Genomic DNA, 22,338 nt, shown 5'->3' on the forward strand with positions numbered 1-22,338 from the left:
GGGGATCAAACAACGTTGTGATAAACTTAAATGAAAGAGCTAGTTTTGAGTCAGTTTGTTAGCATTTTGGCTGACCTAGGCTTTTTGAAGGGTGGGGAAAGATGCACGAACAGTGTAGTGTACACATGCACAATCCAAAAAGATCACAAATGCATGCACAGTAACAGCTCAAGGAGATTGGTTGGTGGAAAAGGGAAGGAGGGCAAAACAAAGCATTTCTGCAACACCATTAGGAGTGGGAAGCAGTGATCAGCTGCATGCATGTTAGATACAGTGGAACAGATACCATACCTGAGGGGTGAGCCGATGAGCAATGTAGGAGGGGTAGGGTTACTCCCTGCATTGTGACGGCGCCGTACTGCCTGACGCCTAAATGTGCTGCGTTCACGACGAACTGTGACCACCTCCTCACTGGCTTGTGCTGCTGCATCAAGACAGACCAAGTCAAATTGGAGCTTAGTCCAATTATGTACAGAGCATCTTATGCTTTCCCCCACAAGTTAACTAATTTACAGCAGAAGGAACAATTCTTTTGTTCATTCTGAGGTGTTCACTAATAAGTTTAAGGGTGCAATCGTTACCTAAAACATATACAGTCTTATTTCCACTGCTCCAGAATTATTCAGAATTAGGAGCTGAAAATTAGATTCATGTTTAAGATCTATTTTATTTAGCAGTTCAGTTATGTTGTGTTGGGTTTCTATAAAAATATGACTTGAACATGAAATACAAATATAAGAACAAAATCTACATTTACAGTTCCTTAAGACCATATCCATGACTATCAAAGACACCGAGTTGTAGCCTGCTCGGCTATATTAAAAAGAGAGTGGGGGGTCTGTGTGGGAGCTCAGAAAACAAACCTAAATGCCTCCAGGCTCACAAAACAAATCTCATGATTTGTTTGATCTTGGCCTTAGTACTTGCATGTATACAGAGACCCAAACAGAAAAGATAAATTTCACCACACCCTTTGTCTCCAGGTAGATATATTCCTGAAGTGCAAAACACATGTGGGCTGTACAACCAAAAGGTTTTGGAGCATGCAGTATAGCATAGCTGCAAATCAATATGCTTGAATTGTTCAAGCAACAAGTTAGCAAGCATACTTGTTCTAGAAATATTTTAATTACAAAATGGGAAATGTAATTTAAATCAATTATTTAAAGTGAGTTGTTTGCACCCTGGTGATTTAAATCACCTTGACTTTAAATCAACCCGCACTGCCTCCAACAAGCATAATGAAGACACACGAGTTGACATTTCTTCTCTTTCAAATTTTACCCCCCTGAATTTGTTTTGCAGGGAGATCAGTTCCACCCCCTTTCCAAAACAGAAGAACCCTGCCTATTAACAATTAATCAAGTCAATGTAACAGTACAATGGGCAGATAGAGTTGGGTTCAGACTGAAGACTAGGATTCCAATTCCATCTTTAACATAACCTCAGTGTGTTCCCAAGTCACTCATTCTTGCTGCCGCAGGTACCCATCTGTGAAACAGGAACAGCAACCCTCATCACAGGACTGCTGCAAGAGCAAAGGGACGGCAAAGCATTTTGTAAATATAGTTTTCATAATGACAGACTAGGACATAGAGCCTGGTAGGATTTTTTGATGCTTTAAAAGGGCAGAGTTGGAGGGATCAGGACGTGGGGTCAATAGCAAAAAAAACCCAGTTAAGCCTTCCAGCTCAAGCACACCTAGTTTACTCAGCAGAATCCTTAATATTGCATCCAAGGTGAAAAAACTGGGGAAAGGGGGAGACCAGGGGATAAATGTAGGGCAGGGGCAGGACCAGAAGTGGCTAAAAAGAAGGGCTAAAATTTGGGGCAGGGAGGATGCAGTCGTAGATTAGATTGAAGCCTACTTGGCCGTGCTCACATGCTACCTTTTCCCCTTTTGTGTGTTCCAATTCCTTTCCTAAATTCCAGTTTAGTCAGTAAATGTATTTGTAGAGCCAATGCCATTACAATACACTTCCAAATTAGCAGCAAAACCACAGTTGCTGAACGGGGGTGGGGGGGGGAGGGAGGGAGAGTAGTTTGCTGTGATATGAGAAGGGGGAAAGGGAAGGAGAGAGAAAACTGAGCACATGATGGGCAGGAGTGCATGAGCACACTCTGAGCAAACCCAAAAGCTGTAATCTAGGCCCCAATGAGTACAGCAAGAAGCTACATGCTCACTCGTGTGCTCACAGCCCCATGGGCTGCAATCAGAACTGGAAAGCAGAAACCTCTCAAAATCCTAAGCAGTTTGGAGACAGGACTTGGCCCAATTTAGTAAGCAAACAACTGTTATTTTCAACCTTTGCCTGCATTCATTCACAAATGAGAAAATTTGTTGGATCAACAATTCACAATTGTTGCAATGGCGTATTGTGCCATGCATGGAGGAAAAAACAAGCTTTCACCACAATTGCCCAGTGCTAATAATCAGACAGGGTGTTCTTCCTTTCACCCAACATCAGTAGTTTCAGAAATCTGAGGGATGCTGGTGCATCAATTCACGAATACCATTGTGTATTGTTTTACTAAACCAGTTTACAAAACACGTTGAAATCAGTTGGTGGAGTTCTGTAGCAGGAAGCAACGCATCATTGCCAACCCCTAGATATAATCTGCAGTATCTTAGAAGAAATCAGGTATGGGAGTGCTTCAGAGGCACTGGTCAACTAAATTAATTAAGACTATATCAGGATAGGCAATTGTGGACCACCCACTATGAGATCAGAACAAACACTGAGGTCACTAAGAAAGGTATACAAGCAGTACTGCTCTCATTCACATTGTTATGACGATGGGCATCACAAAAGTAACATTTCACTCAGGTTTCTAGAAAACATTCTCATGGACCATTTCTACCACAATATACTCCGTGATCAGTGAGAAAGATTTCCGAAGTGTTTACATGATGATAAAATATTTGGTTATACTAATAGAGTAGCCCTGTTGGGTATTTATCTTGAATACCAATTATCTCCTACATCTTTATGTAACCTACCTGCTGTGAAGACTTAAGATACCTGTACTATTACACAGGATGTGAACAGATTCTGATGAGTGACATGCAATGCTACATGCAATACGTTTTTTGATATTATGGTGTCCACAGAAAAAGGTTTTTCACTTTTAGATACAGAAGAGTGCTTAAAGGGATAGCCAACTGTGGATTTGCTTATTTATTTTTAGGGTTATCTGAAAGGTGGAGAAAAATGAAGAACCAAGTGTACATTATAAGTGTTCACTTTACATGCAGACATTTCCTCTAAAATTAGCTGCTACATTTCATTTACAGATATAAATTCCAAACACAAATTTGTCTTATAAAGCAGTTGCTGTAATGGTTGTGGGCAATATCATCATTCAGCCAAGCTGTGTATGTCTCAAAGTCAAGACTCAATCTTAAGAAGGCAAACGTGCTTCATTATTATTATTTTTTTTAAAGCAGCAGAACTTCAGTACACAGATTGAAGTGAGACTGACAGGCTTTAAGAATGTCAGAGAAGAAATAAAAGACTGATAAGCCTTACACAAAGCTGAAAGTAAAAGAAAAAGCTATCAGATTAAATTCTGACAGGAATCAGAAGGAAATTCTATTCTTTGGTTGTAAAAAGAATTAATAGAGGCAACTCGGCAGGGGCGTAACTATAATAGGGCAAGGGGAGACAGTTGTCTGGGGGCCCACTGCCTTGCGGGGGGCCCCAGAGGCAAGTCACATGACTGACTCCCCCAGCTGCGCACTTGCCCAGGCTTCCTTCAGTTGTATTCATCCTCCAAAATTGATGTGAGTGTTAAGACCTGGAGCTACCAGAATAGACTTGCATCGTGTGTGTGTGTGTGTGTGTATGTGTGTGTGTGTGTGTGTGTGTGTGTGTGTGTGTGTGTGTATTTTTTACTATGCTTTTTGTTACCACTATTCAGCCCCATTTAAGAGCCAGAGTGGCGTAGTGGTTAGAGTGCTGGAATAAGACCGGGGAGACCCAAGTTCAAATCCCCACTCAGCCATGATACTAGCTAAGTGACTCTGGGCCAGTCACTTCTCTCTCAGCCTAACCTACTTCACAGGGTTGTTGTGAGGAGAAACTCAAGTATGTAGTACACCGCTCTAGGATCCTTGGAGGAAGAGCGGGATATAAAATGTAAAATAAATAAATAAATAGAATTTATTTAATTCATGAGCTGAGCTTCAGTGAGTGGGAGGCCCATTTTAAAATCTTGTCTCTGGGCCCACTCCAACCTTGCTACACCCCTGCAACACGGGGTCACAATCTACTATATAAAGTAAAATATAAGCTGTACAGCAAAAAGTAAAAGGAAGTGGCTTTTTCAAAGGGAAGATGGCTTATGAGATCACTATGGCAGTATGTGAGAGTTTATCTGTCTCTCCATCCCTAATAATGTGTACTTGCAGTTCAAAAAAACCCGGAATGTACAGTACTTGGGAATCAGTCCCAGGGATCCTGAAGCGGGTTTTTTTTTTTTTTTTTTCCAGTTCACCATCTTGAAACAAAAGGGTAGCCACTCAAAGTATAAGCACCACCCCTTTAGACCTCATCTATTTACAGTCCAATAAAAACCAAACTTCTAATACATGAGAGGGTAACCTAAGGCATTGTGATGGGGAGTGTTGCAAGATTAACCATGTTGAAAAACAACAAGTATAATCATTCATTCTGCTAAGAACCTCTTGTCCTATACATCTTTAGGTGTTGCTGTTGGTTCTTTTCAGATGAAAGGAAGTCAATCAGGATAATTAATTCTGTATTAACTGGTTAGATCTAGCATATAAGATATATCCTTCAACTGGAATACAGCATAAGAAAAGATGGAATACTGGATACATTTCTTTGGTGCTAAAGCTTTTTTACAATGACATCACAAAGGCAACAGTTTATGAAGAGGCACACTGTTGATATCATATCTGTGCTAAGCCATACAAAAACAGCAGCTTCCCACACTCTGCATCACAAAGCAATTAATACAAGTTCAGAGAGCAACTTTAATTCTAAGTATTGGCCGACATTAAGCACAGCTCTGAACACATCACCTCAACAAAACAAAGCATGGTCTGCTTAAAAGCTTTGATAAGTGTTGAAATCCTTGCAGTTTGATATGGATCTATAACCACAACTCAGACCCAGGAGTTTAATGTTTAGCACTGATCAATTTGGTTCAGAGTTTTCTAATAATTCTCTTCCAGGATCAATCATAAGAACATTGGAAAAGTTTTGCTGGATCAGACCCAAGACCTATATAGTCCTGTACCCTGTTTCCCCACAGTGACCTACCAGATGCCTCTGGGAAGCCCACAAACCAAGAGATGAACGCATGCCCCCTCTCCTGCTTTTCTCCCCCTGCAACTGGTATTCAGAGGCATCCTACCTCCAAACCCAGAGGTACTCTATAGCCATCAAGCCATTGATTGACTTGTCCTCCATGAATTTTAATAAGCCCTGCTTAAAGCCATCCAACCTAGGGGCCATGTAACTTGTTCAACAGTAGTCATAACAACAACTCTCAAATTGCACTTTTTTCTAAGGAGAGCTCAAGGTTTCCGCTCAGCAGATTTTGTACCAAAGCACAAGTCATCAGAGATTAAAGAAGCATTATCGTGGTTCTGTATTAACATGAGAACAAAAATTGGGGCTGTTTTCCCATGCAAATTTGCCTGAAGTTTTTCCATGTACTAGTGGTATGAAACTTACACTGTTTGTCCAACTGTCCTGAAAGTTACTAAAGATCAAGTATGCAACAAGCTCTATCATGTGTTCAGATCTGGCGACTATTGTTAAAAAATAGCAGATATACACAAGTTTAAACTTTCTCCCATGGAAGCAACCTAAAATGGCACTGAATTTATGTCCCATACCATTTTTTTCTTCCTCTTTTCTATAGTCATAAATCCACTTGTATACTACAGTACATGCTTTTTCATTTAAAAAACAAAAGAAGTCGAGGATTTTTAACCATGCCCATTACAACTTCCTATTCATAGGAACATAGGAAGCTGCCTTATACCAAGTTAGACCATTGGTCCATCTAGCTCAGTATTGTCTACACAGACTGGCAGCAGCTTCAAGGTTGCAGGCACGAGTCTCTCTCAGCCCTATCTTGGAGGTGCCAGGAAGGGAACTTGGAACCTTCTGAATGCAGATGCTCTTCCCAGAGCAGCCACATCCCTTAAGGCAGGGATCCTCAACGTTGGGCCCCCAGATGTTCTTGGACTTCAACTCCCATAATCCCCAGCCAAAGGCCACTGGGCCTGGGGATTATGGGAGTTGAAGTCCAAGAACATCTGGGGGCCCAACATTGAGGATCCCTGCCTTAAGGGGAATATCTTACAGAGTTCACACATGTAATATTCAAATGCAACCCAGAGCAGTCCCTGCTTCACAAAAGGGGACAATTCATCACAAGATCAGCTCTCCTCCCGGTGCAAACCCACATTGCAGCACATAGAAAATGGGACAATTGACAGTGGTAATTTCAGGCTTGTGCCCACAACCAATATGACATCGCTCTCCTCACCCACTCAAATACGGTTAGAGAAGATGACTAGAAGGTGTTTCATCAACAGGTCCCTCCCACCACCCCCTTTAGTCTTCCTACTCCTTTCTTGAAAAAAAGAAGTTACACTTCTCCCAAGAGAAAACCCCTTCAGTCAGAGACTGTGCCTCCTTGCCCGTAGCCTCCAGTATCTCTGTTCTCAAGGCAAGAGCCTCCACAAGGGAGCCACCTGATTGTTTCCCCTGTAACAGAACACCACTTCAGTGTGAAGTTCCCCCCTCCCTATGATATCACCTCCAGCACCTCCCTTCTCAAGGCAATGGCTCGCGGACAGAACTAGTGTCTGCAGCCACCTTGCGCTCTTCTTTGTAGAGATTCTATTCCTTTTGAGAACATGAAGGATCATCCAGCTACTCCCTCACCCTTCCTCACTACTAACTCCATTTTCAACCGTTTCCCTCCATCTCAGAAAGGCTCTATTCCTTAACAAGAAAAACAAACAAATATATATATATATATATATATATATATATATATATATATATATATATATATATATATGTACTTTTGCAAGCAAGTACATTTCGCAGAAAATGGGTAACATAACATAGAAAACATTATATATACAGGATGTGTATATATATACAGGACCCACAGACAGGTTTCAAAAATAGAAACAGGTAGGACATGACAATTTCTAATACTTAAGAAAAAACCAAAAACAAGCCCTTTTAAATAACCAAACACCTTCAATTTATGATGAGATTTAAAGCAATTCACAGGAACACAGGAAGCAGCCTTATACCAAGACAGGCCATTTGGTCCATCTAGCTCAGTACTATCTACTCTGACTAGCAGTAGCTCTTCACACCTTCAAGTATGAATTTTTCTCAGCCCTACATGCATATGCCAGAGATTGAACCTGGGATCTTCTGTATGTTATACAAATGCATTACCACTGAGCTACAGCCCCATTCTCAGTTTTTAAAAAATAGAAATCCCAATTTAATGTTTTCACCTTCAATTCTATCCCATATAATCAAACACTTTACAGAATATATTCTCCCTTCCCAACATATGTTCCAGAATTATGCCTATACACTTTATTCATGAATTTCTATGACATGATTCTTTAAGTTGCACCTCTTGACTATTTTCATGTGTGCGTCACTGCTGAAGTAAGTATAAGTGAAAAATGAAGGGAAAATGTGGGTAATTGGAGCACAAGCTGGAAAGCACTTTCCTGCTCAAATGTGAGAAGAGGAAGAGAGCAAAAGAGCAATAACATAAGTCTATATGGCTTCCTTAGGTCCATCCATGTAATGTTAAGCCAAAGCCCTGTGTTACCGCTGAACTAGGCTTTAGCCTCTTAAAAAAAAAAATCTATACAGCATTCAGATTAGTACATCCACAAGTACTAGGATAAGTACTTTTCATGTATCCTCTCCTTTTCTTTGCAGCCCCTTGAAAAATATGAGGATTGAGAGAGGAAGGAAGAAATGGGACAGGTTTCTCAATTAAGGGGGATGTGACTGCTTCTTTTTACACGTCTGTTCCAGAAGTGAAGGGGAACAGGAAGGAAAGAGCGTGGGGCAAGGGAGAGAAGGAGTTTCTGGCAAGTCCAGCAAAGCTGAGATCTTCAGAACATCTTGACGACGCCAGAATGTACACTGCCTTCCTTAACTTCCTGCAATGTTTCAGATTTCTGCCTCAAGCCCACCATTTCCCTGAAGCCCATTTCTGAAGCCAAAATATACTTCTAGAGTATATTTTGAAGTATAAAGCAGTGAAAAAATGTTCTCCTTGCCATGCATATTCCGCTGCTTTGCAATACAGTGGCTGAACAGCCCTCATTGCAAGGGTCTTACTCTTGTTCCACTGCATTAGTAGGGAACATGTCAGTCACTGAAGCTACCTACTTCTACTCCCTACTACAAATGAAACCAGTATCTGTCAGCTACCACTGAGAGAGTCGGGGGGTGTTCGGTCCAGGGTCGGACCGAGCAGGGGGTGGTTCAGTTCGACCTCAGACTGTTGAACCAAACCGGCTCGATGTCGAAACTGTTGAACGTTGAGCCGGTTTGCACATCCCTAACACACACACACACACACCCTCCTCCCTTTCATTACTGGAGCTAACCTTGTTTATTGGAATATAATCTGGTTAAACTATGATTAACATGGCTCGTGCACTGGCATTTTTGCTAAACATGGCTATCCAAGCCACAGTTTGCAAACCCACTTCTAACTACGATTAGAAGGCTAGGAGAGCCCAAGACAGCAGGCACTCCACAAGTAAGAGATCAGGAAGTCCAAAGTCAAGTTAACCTCCTGCTGGTTTTAAATGTAGGGATGTACACGGAAGTATTTGGTGCTCCATTCTAGGAATGCCGAACCGGTTCCAGCAACCAGCATTCAAACCTGTTCTAAGGAGACAGGGGATTGCTTTAAGCGGCAGGGAAGACGCTGCCTACCTGCCAGCCTCCGCCCCATCACATTCCCCCCCCCCACTGCTGCTCTTCCAAAAAGTAGGTGTGCAGTGCTGCAGCACGCTTCCTTGCAGCTGCGATCAGCAACACCATGCAAATGGCCAACGTGCACGCACACGGCGCACATGTACATGTGTGTCAACCATTTGCGTGGCAATACTGATCCCAGCTGCAAGGAGGCAAGCTGCAGCCCCACGCACCTGCTTTCTGGAAGATCGCCGGTGGGGAGGAAAGGGCGAGGCAGAGGTTGGCAAGTAGGCAGAGCCTTCCCTGCCCCTTAAAGCGACCCCCCCACCCTTCTGGGAGTGCACAGAACCCATTCCGCACACATCCCTAGTTAAATGGGAAACCAGACTGAACCTGCACATCCCATAAAGAAAATGCAGGCCAAAGGCAGCATCTCCCTCTTAACTATGAACTAAGTGTTGTTTGTATCACTGATGTTCACAATGCCATTTTTTGGTTATTCTTCATAAAATTGCTAAAGCTGTTTTATAGGCTAAGCAAAATGGTTTTGATCAACTGAAGCTTTCCAGTTGAATTTTAAACATGGTCCTAAAAATACCCAACATATGCTAATTTTTGTAAAATACTAAAAAAGAGCAAAATGTTACAAAAATATGCATACAAAATTCTACATGTCCTCATGTTTCACAGCAACTAAAATGAAACAGTGATGTGCCTGTTATTACACTTAGGGGTGTGCACGGAACCACAGAGCTGCAGTCCGGCACTGGGGGTGGTGGTGGTTTCCTTTAAGGGCGGGGGAGGGTTTACTTACCCCTCCCGCCGCTTTCCCCCTTCCAGCGCGCGTATTCTATGTAGTAATTGGGGCAGCAGGATACCTCCCTGCTGCCCCTTCTCCCACTAGAGTGCAAAAGGCTGCACGGAGCCTTTTGCACACGCACGCTTCACGTCTTCTCGACGTGTGCGTGCATGCATGGCCACACGCATGCACGTCAGGGAGATGTGAAGCTTGCACGCAACGTGTGTGTGCGCAAAAGGCTCCATGCAGTCTTTTGCACTCAAGTGGGGGAAGGGGCAGCAGGAGGGGTAGGTAAACCCTCCCCCACGCTTAAAGGAACCCCCCCCCCCAAACCGGCCAGGTCCGGACCGGTCTGGACCAGTCTGGAGGCCTTTAGAATGGCCTCCGGACCAGTCCAGGCCCATCCCTAATTACACTGGCTACTTCTGAGAGAGTGGCTCCTGGCCATGAGCTCCCAAGGTATTTGCTGGGGGCTGCAAGACAGAGTGAACCCAGCCCAGCCTCTACAAGAACAGAAGGTAAACGAAAACAGAGTGGTTAAGAGCCAAGCCAGTTCTCTTGGCCCAGGACTGGAGCAGACCCATCAAAGGAAAGGTTAACAGGTCTGTAGCACACTTTAAGGGTCTTAGCAGCAGCAGAAGGGGAAAGTTGGACCTGGAGGGGTAAGGAGGATGTGTCCCCCCGGCTCAATAGGCATATGGGGGGGGGGGAGAATCAGTCACTTCAGACCAGATTTTGATTCTAATGGTGTTGGAGAGACCATGTTGGCCTCCTGAAGTTTTTTGTAATCAGATCAGATGAGATATTTTTGGTGGTACACAGGCCTAGTATGTCTGCCTACAGTTACCATTGCCTCATCTGGTGGCTACTCAGAGACAGACCTTCTCTGTTGCCACCCTGTGGTTCTGGAATGCACTCCCTGCAGAAACAAGAGCCTCCTCATCTCTGAAAGCTTTTAAAAAGGAACTTAAATGCATTTATTCATCAAAATTTTAACTAGACCTATAGAATGTATGGATCCTTTTAAAACTGTTCTTAACATTTTAATTCTTATTTTAATCCATACTGTTATTGTAGGTCGCTTTAAATTAAATTAAATTAAATTAAATTAAATTAAATTAAATTAAATTAAATTAAATTAAATTAAATTAAACAAATAGTAATTACGTAGTGTGCACAGGGATTGAATATGCTGGTAAGCAGTAGAGGGGCCTTTGCCTATAAAGAGAGCTTGAAGGTGGGTGGGGTGGGTGGGTAGGAGGAGGTAGGAAGTAGCACCATAAGCATGTTGAATATATGTCTTTCTTTGCTGGATAAGATATGCAGGCACCTTTAACATTAAGCTATTACATTATAGTAATTCAATGAGCGGAGAGAAAGCAAAATCAAAGTATGTATCATGCTAGGTATAGCAGCCTAGAAGATTTCACAAACACCCTTTTAAAAAGGTGTATCTTTTTTAATGCAGCCTTCAGTTTGTGTCTAAAGGCCCAATGAAGTAGCAATATCATACTACTATTTACGAACTAGAATTAGTAGTATTAACCAAGTGGCCTTACGCTATCCCATGTTACTAAGTGCTCCAAAAGGCACAGGGCCTCAATATGAAGACGCTGGCTTAATATACAGAAAATGAGCATCTGTTACAAGTCAACAGAAAGGAAGCCATTGGGAAACCATTGCAACGACTGGCAGTGTTGCATCTAGCACTCCGATTACTTACCAACACTTCCCTGTTCCTGCTCTTCTCCTTCAGCAAACATAGCCTGGCTTGGTAAGCTATTCCTAGAGCGAGTGACTGATTCTAGTTGTGAAGCCCTTCCCAACAGAGATAGCTCATCAAGCACCTCTCCCTCTTTGGCCTCTAGGTCAGATTTAGAAGTTGTTAGTTGTTTTATGGAATCTGGCAGCATTAGATTGGGATCATTCAAGCAGGCTACAGTACCACTGTCCAAGCTTAACACCCTGGTACGACTCTTGGCACTGTTTGCACTGGAAGTCCGTCGTGTTGAATGCTTTTTACCATTTGCCTCAGAGGCTAAGTGGATTTTGTAAGAGTTTTCCAAGTCTGTGCCCCTCTCTTTTGCAATATATTTGGTCTTTAGGGCATTGCACTTTCCCTCAGGAGACTGACATGAATGGGAGGTGGTGCTGGAAGAGCTATCACTGCTGAACTGGTGAGCCGACTGCATGCTTGAGGTCCTGCTCAAGTCACTTTGATCACTTGAGTCCTCATCGTGGCAGAAAACTGCACTATGAGGTTTGGTACTAGATACACCTCTGAAGGAAATATACTCTTTGTGCCGACTTGTGTCAAAACTACTAGCTCTTTTTTTGCCTGTCCTCCTCCTGCTGGACTTGTGTGCTGAAGCTGTCCGGTGAATTAAACTACACGATTTAGGCCGTACATCCCCCTCCTTTTGCTTTCCAACCATCTCTTTACAAGTTCTTGGGTCAACCACAGATGGTTTCTCTTTCTGCTCATCTCTTTTCTCAGTAGGCTTCCCAGGGGGCTGATCTGCTTGTGTGGTCAGTTCATTTGCATGAGGGTTCTTATTTGCCTCTTCCGAAGCGGAGGTACTAAGAGCCCTCTGATTGTGCATCTCTTCCGACGCATTCAACCCCCCTCTCTCCTGTATGCAACTGCTGGCGCTCACTTCTACAGTGGTTCGTTCACTACTAGTCCTTTTGTCAGTAGCAAAGCTGCAATCGTCAGAATCAACAGAGCAGTCTTTTTTCTTGCTGCTTTTCTTCTCCTCCTTAGGCGATTCATCATGCTCCGACAACACACTTTCTATGTGAGTGGAGCTCGTCTGCTCACTTTTGTAGCTGCTGACAGTACTGATAGTATCACGGTCAGTCCCGCTACAATAGCTCTCCGTGGAGCCACTACTCCGAGTACTCAGGCTTCTGAGACTATCCACACTTTTGTCAGCTTTCATGGATTTGCTCTTGTTGTTTTTGGCCAGCAGTTGTGGGCTGCTACACTTCAGAATATCATCCAGTTGAAAGACTCCAGAAATACAGGAGTTCTCAGCTAAGGATTCTTTGGATCCAGATTGGGGTTTGGAAGCTTCTAGTTCATTGACAGGATCTAGCCCCCGCCTTTGCTGATAAAGGGGAAAGTCATTTAGTGACACATCTGGAAAAGCAACAGCTGAACTAGAAGTCCTTGGCACCCCTCGTGGCCTATGGTCTTTCCTATACGAGTGTGAATGCAGAGGCACAAGAGAAGCCATTTCAGTGTCACATGCATTTGACATAGATTGATCTACATGATGGTTATTAGGAAGGCACACTTTGTCACTGCTGTCTCTTGGCAACTCCTGTCCCGATGATAATGATGGTTGGATGGACACAAAGGAATCAATGGAGACCAGATGGAAAGTCTTCCGATCAGCTGCCAAATCTGTTTTAAAGAAAATAATGGTTTTTCAAAAGTTGCACTCAGGAAAACATTTAGCCAAGAATGCAAATAAAGCTACTTGTTTTGTACTTGGCAACTTAAATTCACAGTGATCAACTTGTTTGTTTCATACAGAAAGACAAATAAATACTAATTATTTGCATCTTCACTATAGCCTTATTCATACTATGTTCAATGCATGCACAATCTGTGCACAGCATATCCATCTGTATAATATACAGTTATTTACACATTATGTTCAACACATGTACATCAGCACACTTCCTATCTGTACCCTGCATTTAAGGGGGCTGTAGCCTGTTTTCTTTAAAACTAACACAGGTACAGTCATTCACACAAAAATAGAGCTAGCATGGCGTAGTGGTTAGAGTGCTGGACTAGGACCAGGGAGACCCGAGTTCAAATCCCCATTCAGCCTTGAAACTAGCTGGGTGATTCTGGGCCAGTCACTTCTCTCTCAGCCTAGCCTACTTCACAGGGTTGTTGTGAAAGAGAAACTCAAATATGTAGTACACTGCCCTGGGCTCCTTGGAGGAAGAGCGGGATATAAATGTATAATAATAATAATAATAATAATAATGCCCTGAGTGAGGCACTAACTTGGCGTGGTTGTGGGGCTTGTGTGCTCTGAGGAAGGTGAGAGCTATGCCAGAGGTCCAACCATACTGGACAGGTCTCACCAGAGGAGCCAGACACAGAGTGCTTCTCCCATGAACAATATGGTGAGACGTAACTTTAATAAATCTATACCGGATCGGTCGTCACCCAGGTCAACAAGGACCACACCAGGTGCTTGAGTCCCTGGACATCTGGTGGCAAGTGGGCAACAGGACGGAGGATCTTCAGTTGAGCAACCAGGGCTGGAGACTGCAAGGTTACTGGAAGAAACATTGCTTAACCGGAAAAAAAATACGAAAAATGCCAACAAGGAAATAATGATCTGCTATTACAAGTCTAGTCCAACTAGAAGAGGTTATTTTAAAAGAATGTACCAAATTTGGAATGAGAGGCATCCAGATACAGAAATAACAGAACAAAGGCTAGCAGACCAGAGAAGATTCATAATCAGAAATAAAGTATTCACAGAAGTTGAGCTGGAAGAACTGCAAAGAGCAACACAGGCTCAAGATATGGAAGAAGAATTACCACCAACTGAAGCAGTTGCTCAAGCACAGGTGGAGGAGATGTTGGAAATCGAGGATGCCACTGTTACTCAACTGTTTCAAAATCAAAACCAGGCAACCGCCCCTTTGCCTTCACCTCAAAAACCCGAATGCCGTTTAACAGAAAAGCAACAAGAACTAAAGCAAAAAATAACTGAGCACATGAACCAAACAACCACCAGGCTTCGACTTCCAGCTCTAAAAACAGTTGCCAAAAAACAACTCACTCAGGCATTAAAAGATGTCAATGCTGCACTTGCAGAAATAACAACCAATCATTTGCAAGAAACAAACCAACTAATGTACAGTGCAGCAACAACAACAACACAAGAGCTCGGATATAAGATCAGTGGACCTGTCCAAAAAAAAAAAGCAGTACATCACCTAAATGGAAGATTAGATTAGAAAATAAAATCTCTAGGCTTAGATCAGATGCTAGTAAATTGAAAGATATGAAAGACAAGAAGCTGAAGAATGAAAACACCAAACAGTATCTGATCCAAAAACACCACCTAGATTCAAGGAAAATTAGAGAAGTCCTGGAAATAATAAAGCAGCAAATAACAGCAGTGTCAAAGAAGATTAGCAGGTATGAAGCCAGAATTACACAACACAGGCAGAATCTCCAATTCCAGTCGAATCAGAGACGTTTCTACCAAAGCATAGAAGGAGAAACTGCAAGAAACATAGAAACACCAAATAAAGAAGAAACAGTGCAATTCTGGGGGAAATTATGGGACATTCCAATAGATTATAATAAAAAAGCAGGCTGGATGAAAGAGGTCAAAAAATGTAACCAACAAATGCAAGATCTAATAATAACACCAAAATTAATAAGTGAAAGAGCAAAGAAAATTAAAAATTGGACTGCTCCAGGCGACGATGAACTGCATGGCTTTTGGCTTAAACACCTAACAAGCCTTCATAAACAACTATCAAAACAGTTCAATCACATTTTGCAAGGAGGTGATATTGAACAATGGCTAACAACTGGGAAAACTCATCTCATCATGAAAGACCCAGCCAAAGGTGCAGTTCCAAGTAATTATAGACCGATAACCTGCCTGCCAACCATGTTCAAATTATTAACTGGAATAATAGCAGATGAAGTGATGCAACACTTATTAACTAACAAACAGCTTCCAGTTGAACAGAAAGGAAATTGCCCGAACACCAGAGGCACAAAAGACCAGCTGCTGATTGACAAAATGATTTCAGAAAACTGCAAGAGAAGAAAAATCAATCTAAGTGTTGCATGGATTAACTACAAGAAAGTCTTTGATTCATTGCCTCACACATGGATACTAAAATGTTTAGAAACAACTGGTGTCAGCAAAAACATTCAGATATTTATAAAAAAAAGCAATGAGCATGTGGAGTACACAGTTAAAAATCAATGGTGAGACACTTGGACAGGTTAGCATTAGAAGAGGCATTTTCCAAGGCGACTCACTATCACCTCTGTTGTTTGTAATCGCCATGACCCCACTTTCACAAATACTAAACAAAACAGGCCTCGGATACCAAACATCTAAAACGTCAAGTAAAATCAACCATCTGCTGTACATGGACGATCTGAAGTTGTATGGAAAGTCCCAGTCAGAAATCGAATCAATGCTAAACACTGTCCGTATATTCAGTAGCGATATAGCAATGGAGTTTGGACTAGACAAGTGTGCTGCATTAATAACGAACAGAGGGAAAATAACAAAAACAGAAGGAATAGAACTGCCCAATGGAAGCAACATCAAGAACCTGGAAGAGAAAGAACCTTACAAATACTTGGGCATTCTCCAGGCTGATAACATCGCACACACTGAAGTTAAAAGAAAAATGGGAAGTGAATACATCAGGAGAGTTAGAAAAATCCTCAAGTCCAAACTCAATGGCGGGAACACCATACAAGCCATAAACACCTGGGCTATACCTGTTATCAGATACACTGCAGGAATAATAGACTGGACCCAGGCAGAGCTGGAGACGCTGGATCGTAAGACCAGGAAAATCATGACCATCAATCATGCTCTGCACCCCTGCAGTGATGTAGATAGGCTATACCTCCCTCGCAGCTCAGGTGGAAGAGGAATGCTGCAAGTCCATCAAACAGTAGAGGAGGAGAAAAGAGGCCTTGAAGAATATATCAAGGACAGTGAAGAAGATGCACTTCAAATGGTCAAGAACGAGAAACTATTCAACACCAATGAAACAAAGCAGGCCTACAAGAAAGAACAAGTCAAGAACTGAGCAGAAAAATGGAAAAATAAGCCCCTGCACGGTTAATATTTGCACAATATTAGTGGAAAATCAGACATCACCAAGACCTGGCAATGGCTTAAGAATGGCAACTTGAAGAAAGAATCAGAGGGTTTAATACTGGCTGCACAAGAACAGGCACTAAGAACAAATGCAATAAGAGCAAAAGTCGAAAAATCCACCACAAACATCAAGTGCCGCCTTTGTAAAGAAGCAGATGAAACCGTGGACCACCTAATCAGCTGTTGTAAGAAGATCGCACAGACTGACTACAAACAAAGGCATGACAAGGTAGCAGGGATGATACACTGGAACAACTGCAAAAAATACAAGCTACCTGTAGCCAAGAATTGGTGGGACCACAAAATTGAAAAAGTTGAAGAAAATGAAGATGTAAAAATATTATGGGACTTCCGACTACAAACAGACAAACATCTGCCACACAATATACCAGATATCACTGTAGTCGAGAAGAAAGAAAAACAAGTCAAAATAATCGACATAGCAATATCAGGGGATAGCAGAATAAAAGCAAAAGAAATAGAAAAAATCACCAAATACAAAGATCTACAAATTGAAATTGAAAGGCTGTGGCAGAAGAAGACCAAAATAATCCCAGTGGTAATTGGCGCCCTGGGTGTAGTTCCAAAAGACCTTGAAGAGCACCTCAACACCATAGGGGCCACAGAAATCACCATCAGCCAATTACAAAAAGCAACTTTACTGGGAACAGCCTATATTCTGCGACGATATCTATAACAACTGACAATAAAATTCTGGCATCCCAGGTCCTTGGGAAGGACTCGATGTCTGGATAAAACAAACCAGTCGATAACACCTGTCTGACTGTGTAAACAAGAAATAATAATAATGAGGAGGAGGAGGAGGAGGAGGAGGATTAACATGTATCGACACCTGAACACACATACAACATAATGTCTGAATAGGGTTAAGTAACTGTATAAAGTAAATTTTAACCTGGATTTCCATTTCATCTAAAATCTTTCCCCCCTCCTCTCTCTCTCACCCCCCCCATCTGCTTTAATGACCATTGAACAGGAGATCTTATCTACAGACTTCATGTCTACCTTTCTTATTTATTCACCAATGCAAGAGAAGATCAGAGTCCATCAGTTCAGTGCAAACACTGGTAACTAAGACAACCATCATACGGAATTATAGTAATTCTGGTGATAAAAAGGCCTGTTCAGACATTACATTCAGGGTAGGACTCTCAGTCTATTAGTCTCGGGCTCTCATATACTTCACTCATTTTCTGTGGGGAGAAAGCAATGAACTAGCTTGCTATCTCTCTAATCATCTGGCCTAAATGCACCTGTTTAAATAAAAACATAGAACAGTTCATTTTTTAAAATTCTGCCTGCACACACCCAAGCATAATACAAGACTGAATGTTCTCCATGGAATATAATGGCAGAACAGATCCTAAAGGATGACCGAGTTTGCTATGGTACTTTAAGCAAATATATCAATCCAACGTGATTTGGGGGTTTTTAGTATACAGGTGAAACTTGGAAAATTAGAATATCGTGCAAAAGTCCATTAATTTCAGTAATGCAAATTAAAAGGTGAAACTGATATATGAGACAGACGCATTACATGCAAAGCGAGATAAGTCAAGCCTTAATTTGTTATAATTGTGATGATCATGGCGTACAGCTCATGAAAACCCCAAATCCACAATCTCAGAAAATTAGAATATTACATGGAACCAAGAAGACAAGGATTGAAGAATAGAACAATATCGGACCTCCGAAAAGTATACAGTGTACTGTGCTTGATTGGCCAGCAAACTCGCCTGACCTGACCCCATAGAGAATCTATGGGGCATTGCCAAGAGAAGGATGAGAGACATGAGACCAAACAATGCAGAATTGCTGAAGGCCGCTAATGAAGCATCCTGGTCTTCCATAATACCTCATCAGTGCCACAGGCTGATAGCATCCATGCCACGCCGCATTGAGGCAGTAATTGCTGCAAAAGGGGCCCAAACCAAGTACTGAATACATATGCATGCTTATACTTTTCAGAGGTCCGATATTGTTCTATTCTTCAATCCTTGTCTTCTTGGTTCCATGTAATATTCTAATTTTCTGAGATTGTGGATTTGGGGTTTTCATGAGCTGTACGCCATGATCTTCACAATTATAACAAATTAAGGCTTGACTTATCTCGCTTTGCATGTAATGCGTCTGTCTCATATATCAGTTTCACCTTTTAATTTGCATTACTGAAATTAATGGACTTTTGAACGATATTCTAATTTTCCGAGTTTCACCTGTATGAATAATATGTTAGCAAAATGAAATCAAATTATGTTCGGGTGAAAAGTTTTACTTTACATGCAACATTGAGAATTGTTCTCGATCTTGAGGAAATGCAGTCAAGTCTCTTCTCAAAAGGTAGGTGTACAAGGAACTTCAATTCCAACAGGTATCCCACTGTTTGCAAATCTCCTCTAAGAAGTGAAGTAAAGCCCACCATAAAGATTTAAGAACAGAAGCATCAAGATGGCACAGAGTTTGAATCGAGTGCTAGGGCTAAACAGTGATTAAAAGCAGTTTTACTGTATGTTTACACAAATATGTAAACCAGGCCTGCTCAACTTAGGCCCCCCAGAGCTGCTTTTGAACTACAACTCCCATAATCCCCAGCCACAGTGGCCAATAGCCAGGGATTATGGGAATTGTAGGCCAACATCTTCAGGAGGGCCAAAGCTGAGCAACACAAGGAAAACTTCTGAAATGTGTCTAAAAGTGTGTCCAATACCACAAGGTTAGCCGTCTCAGAGACAGGTATATTTTTGGTTTTCATGTGTTTGCGCTGGGAGGTCAACGCTTCCATTGGGCTTTTTACAGTACACTTACTGGAAGCAATGCACTCACTGCTTCCAATCATAGTACTTTCCCCTTACTTTAATCATGTTACTTTTGCGGGGGCGGGCGGGGGGTGGAAGGTGTGCATAAGTATTCTCTTTGTGTAGGCAAGATAGCTTAAGAAATCAGGCCTGATAGCATGAGTTTATTCTTAATGCTTTCTGGTGAAGTAAAAACAGAAACATGCCATTAAAAAAAAAATGATGCACACATCCAGTTATGAATGTCATGCTTAGTGTAAGCTCACTGAGCAAAAATGCTGCAGATCTAGAAGAATGTGAATCATAACATATGGCTATGTGGGAAGAACTCTTCATCAAGTCTGTTGAGATAAACCTTTTTTTAAAAGCTCAGTGTTTCATTGTAATCTTCTGCAAACTATGACCATGAATATGAATTAATTATATATCTATTAAAGTGTGCCGTCGAGTCGGTGTCGACTCCTGGCGACCACAGAGCTAGGTGGCCAGATTTGGCTTTAAAAAAGCCAAATTCTGGCTTACGGCCCATTTGACCCACGAGTATACCCCTTAGGTTCTGGCAACTCTGTCACAGAGCCCTGTGGTTGTCTTGGGTAGAATATAGGAGGGATTTACCATTGCCATCTCCCACACAGTATGAAATGATGCCTTTCAGCACCTTCCTATATCGCTGCTGCCCGATATAGGTGTTTCCCATAGTCTGGAAAACATACCAGAGAGGATTCGAACCAGCAACCTCTGGCTGGCTAGTCAAGTTATTTTACCACTGTGCCATTAGGTGGCTAAGCTGATTGAATACAGCATATCCAACAATCTCTATAGTTTCGGGGGGTGGGGGGGAATAGGACATGAGATAAACTTCACAAGGCTGCTTTTTTAATAGAATGGGTTCACAGAAATGAAGCTGGAGTTTCACCATCACTTTAAGCTCACACATAGAACAGATACAATACACAGAGTACTATCAAAAATGACAGCGCAATATAGTGTGCAGCTAAACCAGGCCTGCACAACATAAGGCCCGTGGGCCAGATTCGGCCCACAGTGTCTATTTTACTGGCCCCCAGGTATCCTGTAGTAACACAGGAGCTGGAAACTGCCTTATAGGGCCATCCTGTGCATGCTTTCTCAGAAATATGCTCCACTGGTGTGCCCAGTGGGTCTTACTCCCATGTAAGCATAGCTAGCATTGCAGCCTGCAACTAGCAACAACAATTTAGGGAGAGGAGAGGACTTGGCATTTGTTTGGGGCTGGCATGCACTCCAGGGGCCCCACTGATTGAGCAGGGACAGGACCATTTCTCTGGACATTATCCTTGGTTGAAACTATGAGTCCATTGAAAAGAGGAATGGATCTAACTAATAATATTTTTAATTTTAATGTAATAATGTGCTAAAAATTGACCTCGGCCCCTGCACGCCAAGTTGTAGATGGTTCTGGCCCACCAGGGCATTCGAGTTGTGCAACCCTGAACTAGACTATTAGCAAGAAAAACCACAATTTTAAGATAATGTTTCATTTTTACTAGAATGGCATCTCAATGACCTTTATAGTCAACCTTGCCTAAAACATAGCTTTCCTTACCTTGTTCTTCACTACCTTCTTTACAGAGACTAGAACTCTGGCCAAGACTTAGACTGATGTCATCAGAAGTCTTAGCAGTGTCTGTATCACCTGTATATCAACAGAAAACAATGAGTTATTTTACAAATTGTACCATGGGACATGGAATCAAAGTTTTAAGTGAGTTTGGGCTTCATATAATTCCAGGAAATATAAGTAGAGTTCAAAATATGGCTGCCAATACATTTCTGGGCAAAATACAAGGTGCTGGTTATGTATATACAGTGGGTATAGAAAAGAATCACCCCCTTTGATAGACCTTAAATTCTGGTTCCCTTACATCCTGAAATGAAAACACAAAGAAAATTCCCTTCACCAGCTGTACTTATCCAATGCAACCTATAACATCCAACTGAAAAACATCACAATTACAGTCCAGAAAAAGTGTCAGAAATAAAAAACAAGAATTACTGAGATTGAAAAAGGATCACCCCCCAATGTCAATATTTTGTTGAACCACCTTTTGCTTTAATAACAGCCTTGAGTCTGTTGGGATACTTCTCTATCAACCTTGCACATCTAGACAGAGCAATATTTGCCCACTCCTCCATACAGAACTGTTCAAGTTCGGTCACATTGGATGGTAGGTGTTGGTGGACTGCTATCCTCCCTGGATCCGGTCGGCCCTCCAAACTGGATGGAAAAGCAAGGAGGAAACTGGGAAGAGAGATTACCAAGAGGCCAATGGCCACTCTGAAGGAGTTAAAGGACTTCATGGCAAAGAGTGGTTGTTCTGTGCATGTGACAACAATTTCACGAGCGCTCCACAGATGTGGCTTGTTCGGGAGGGTCGCAAGGAGAAAGCCACTTCTCAAGAAAGGCCACATTAAAGCTCGTTTGAGCTTTGCCAGAAGGCACCTTGAAGATTCTGATGCCAAATGGAAAAAGGTCTTATGGTCAGATGAGACCAAGATTGAACTATTTGGCCTCAACACCAAACAGTACACCTGGCGTAAATCCAACGCAGCTCACCATCCACAACATACCATACCTACAGTGAAGCATGGAGGTGGCAGCATCCTGTTGTGGGGGTGTTTCTCTGCCTCAGGGACTGGGGCTCTCGTTAGGGTAGAAGGAAAAATGGATGGGGCAAAATACCGTCAGATTCTGGAAGAAAACCGGCTACCCTCTGCCAGACAGTTGAGGATGGGCAGAAGATTCACCTTTCAACATGACAACGATCTGAAGCACACAGCAAAATTGACCACACAGTGGCTGAAGGAGAAAAAAG

The 22,338-nt window shown here is 42.2% G+C and overlaps 1 protein-coding gene across 6 annotated transcripts in view; it reads right to left on the reverse strand.

The window, feature by feature from the left end:
* The window catches only part of PCNX1 (pecanex 1), a 136,325-nt gene that overhangs the window by 83,421 nt on the left and 30,566 nt on the right, over positions 1–22,338 (reverse strand). For 3 of the 6 annotated variants that reach the window (XM_053312795.1, XM_053312780.1, XM_053312805.1), the window contains exons 5-7: positions 21,069–21,158; positions 11,486–13,171; positions 292–424 (exon numbers count right to left, since the gene is read on the reverse strand). In XM_053312795.1, the coding sequence (XP_053168770.1) occupies positions 292–424; positions 11,486–13,171; positions 21,069–21,158 (1,909 nt within the window). The remainder of the gene's footprint in view (positions 1–291; positions 425–11,485; positions 13,172–21,068; positions 21,159–22,338) is intronic. The other 3 variants (XM_053312817.1, XM_053312806.1, XM_053312790.1) reach the window with 2 other exon arrangements.

Source organism: Hemicordylus capensis, chromosome 1 (genome assembly GCF_027244095.1).
Source record: "Hemicordylus capensis ecotype Gifberg chromosome 1, rHemCap1.1.pri, whole genome shotgun sequence".
Classification (NCBI taxonomy): domain Eukaryota; kingdom Metazoa; phylum Chordata; class Lepidosauria; order Squamata; family Cordylidae; genus Hemicordylus; species Hemicordylus capensis.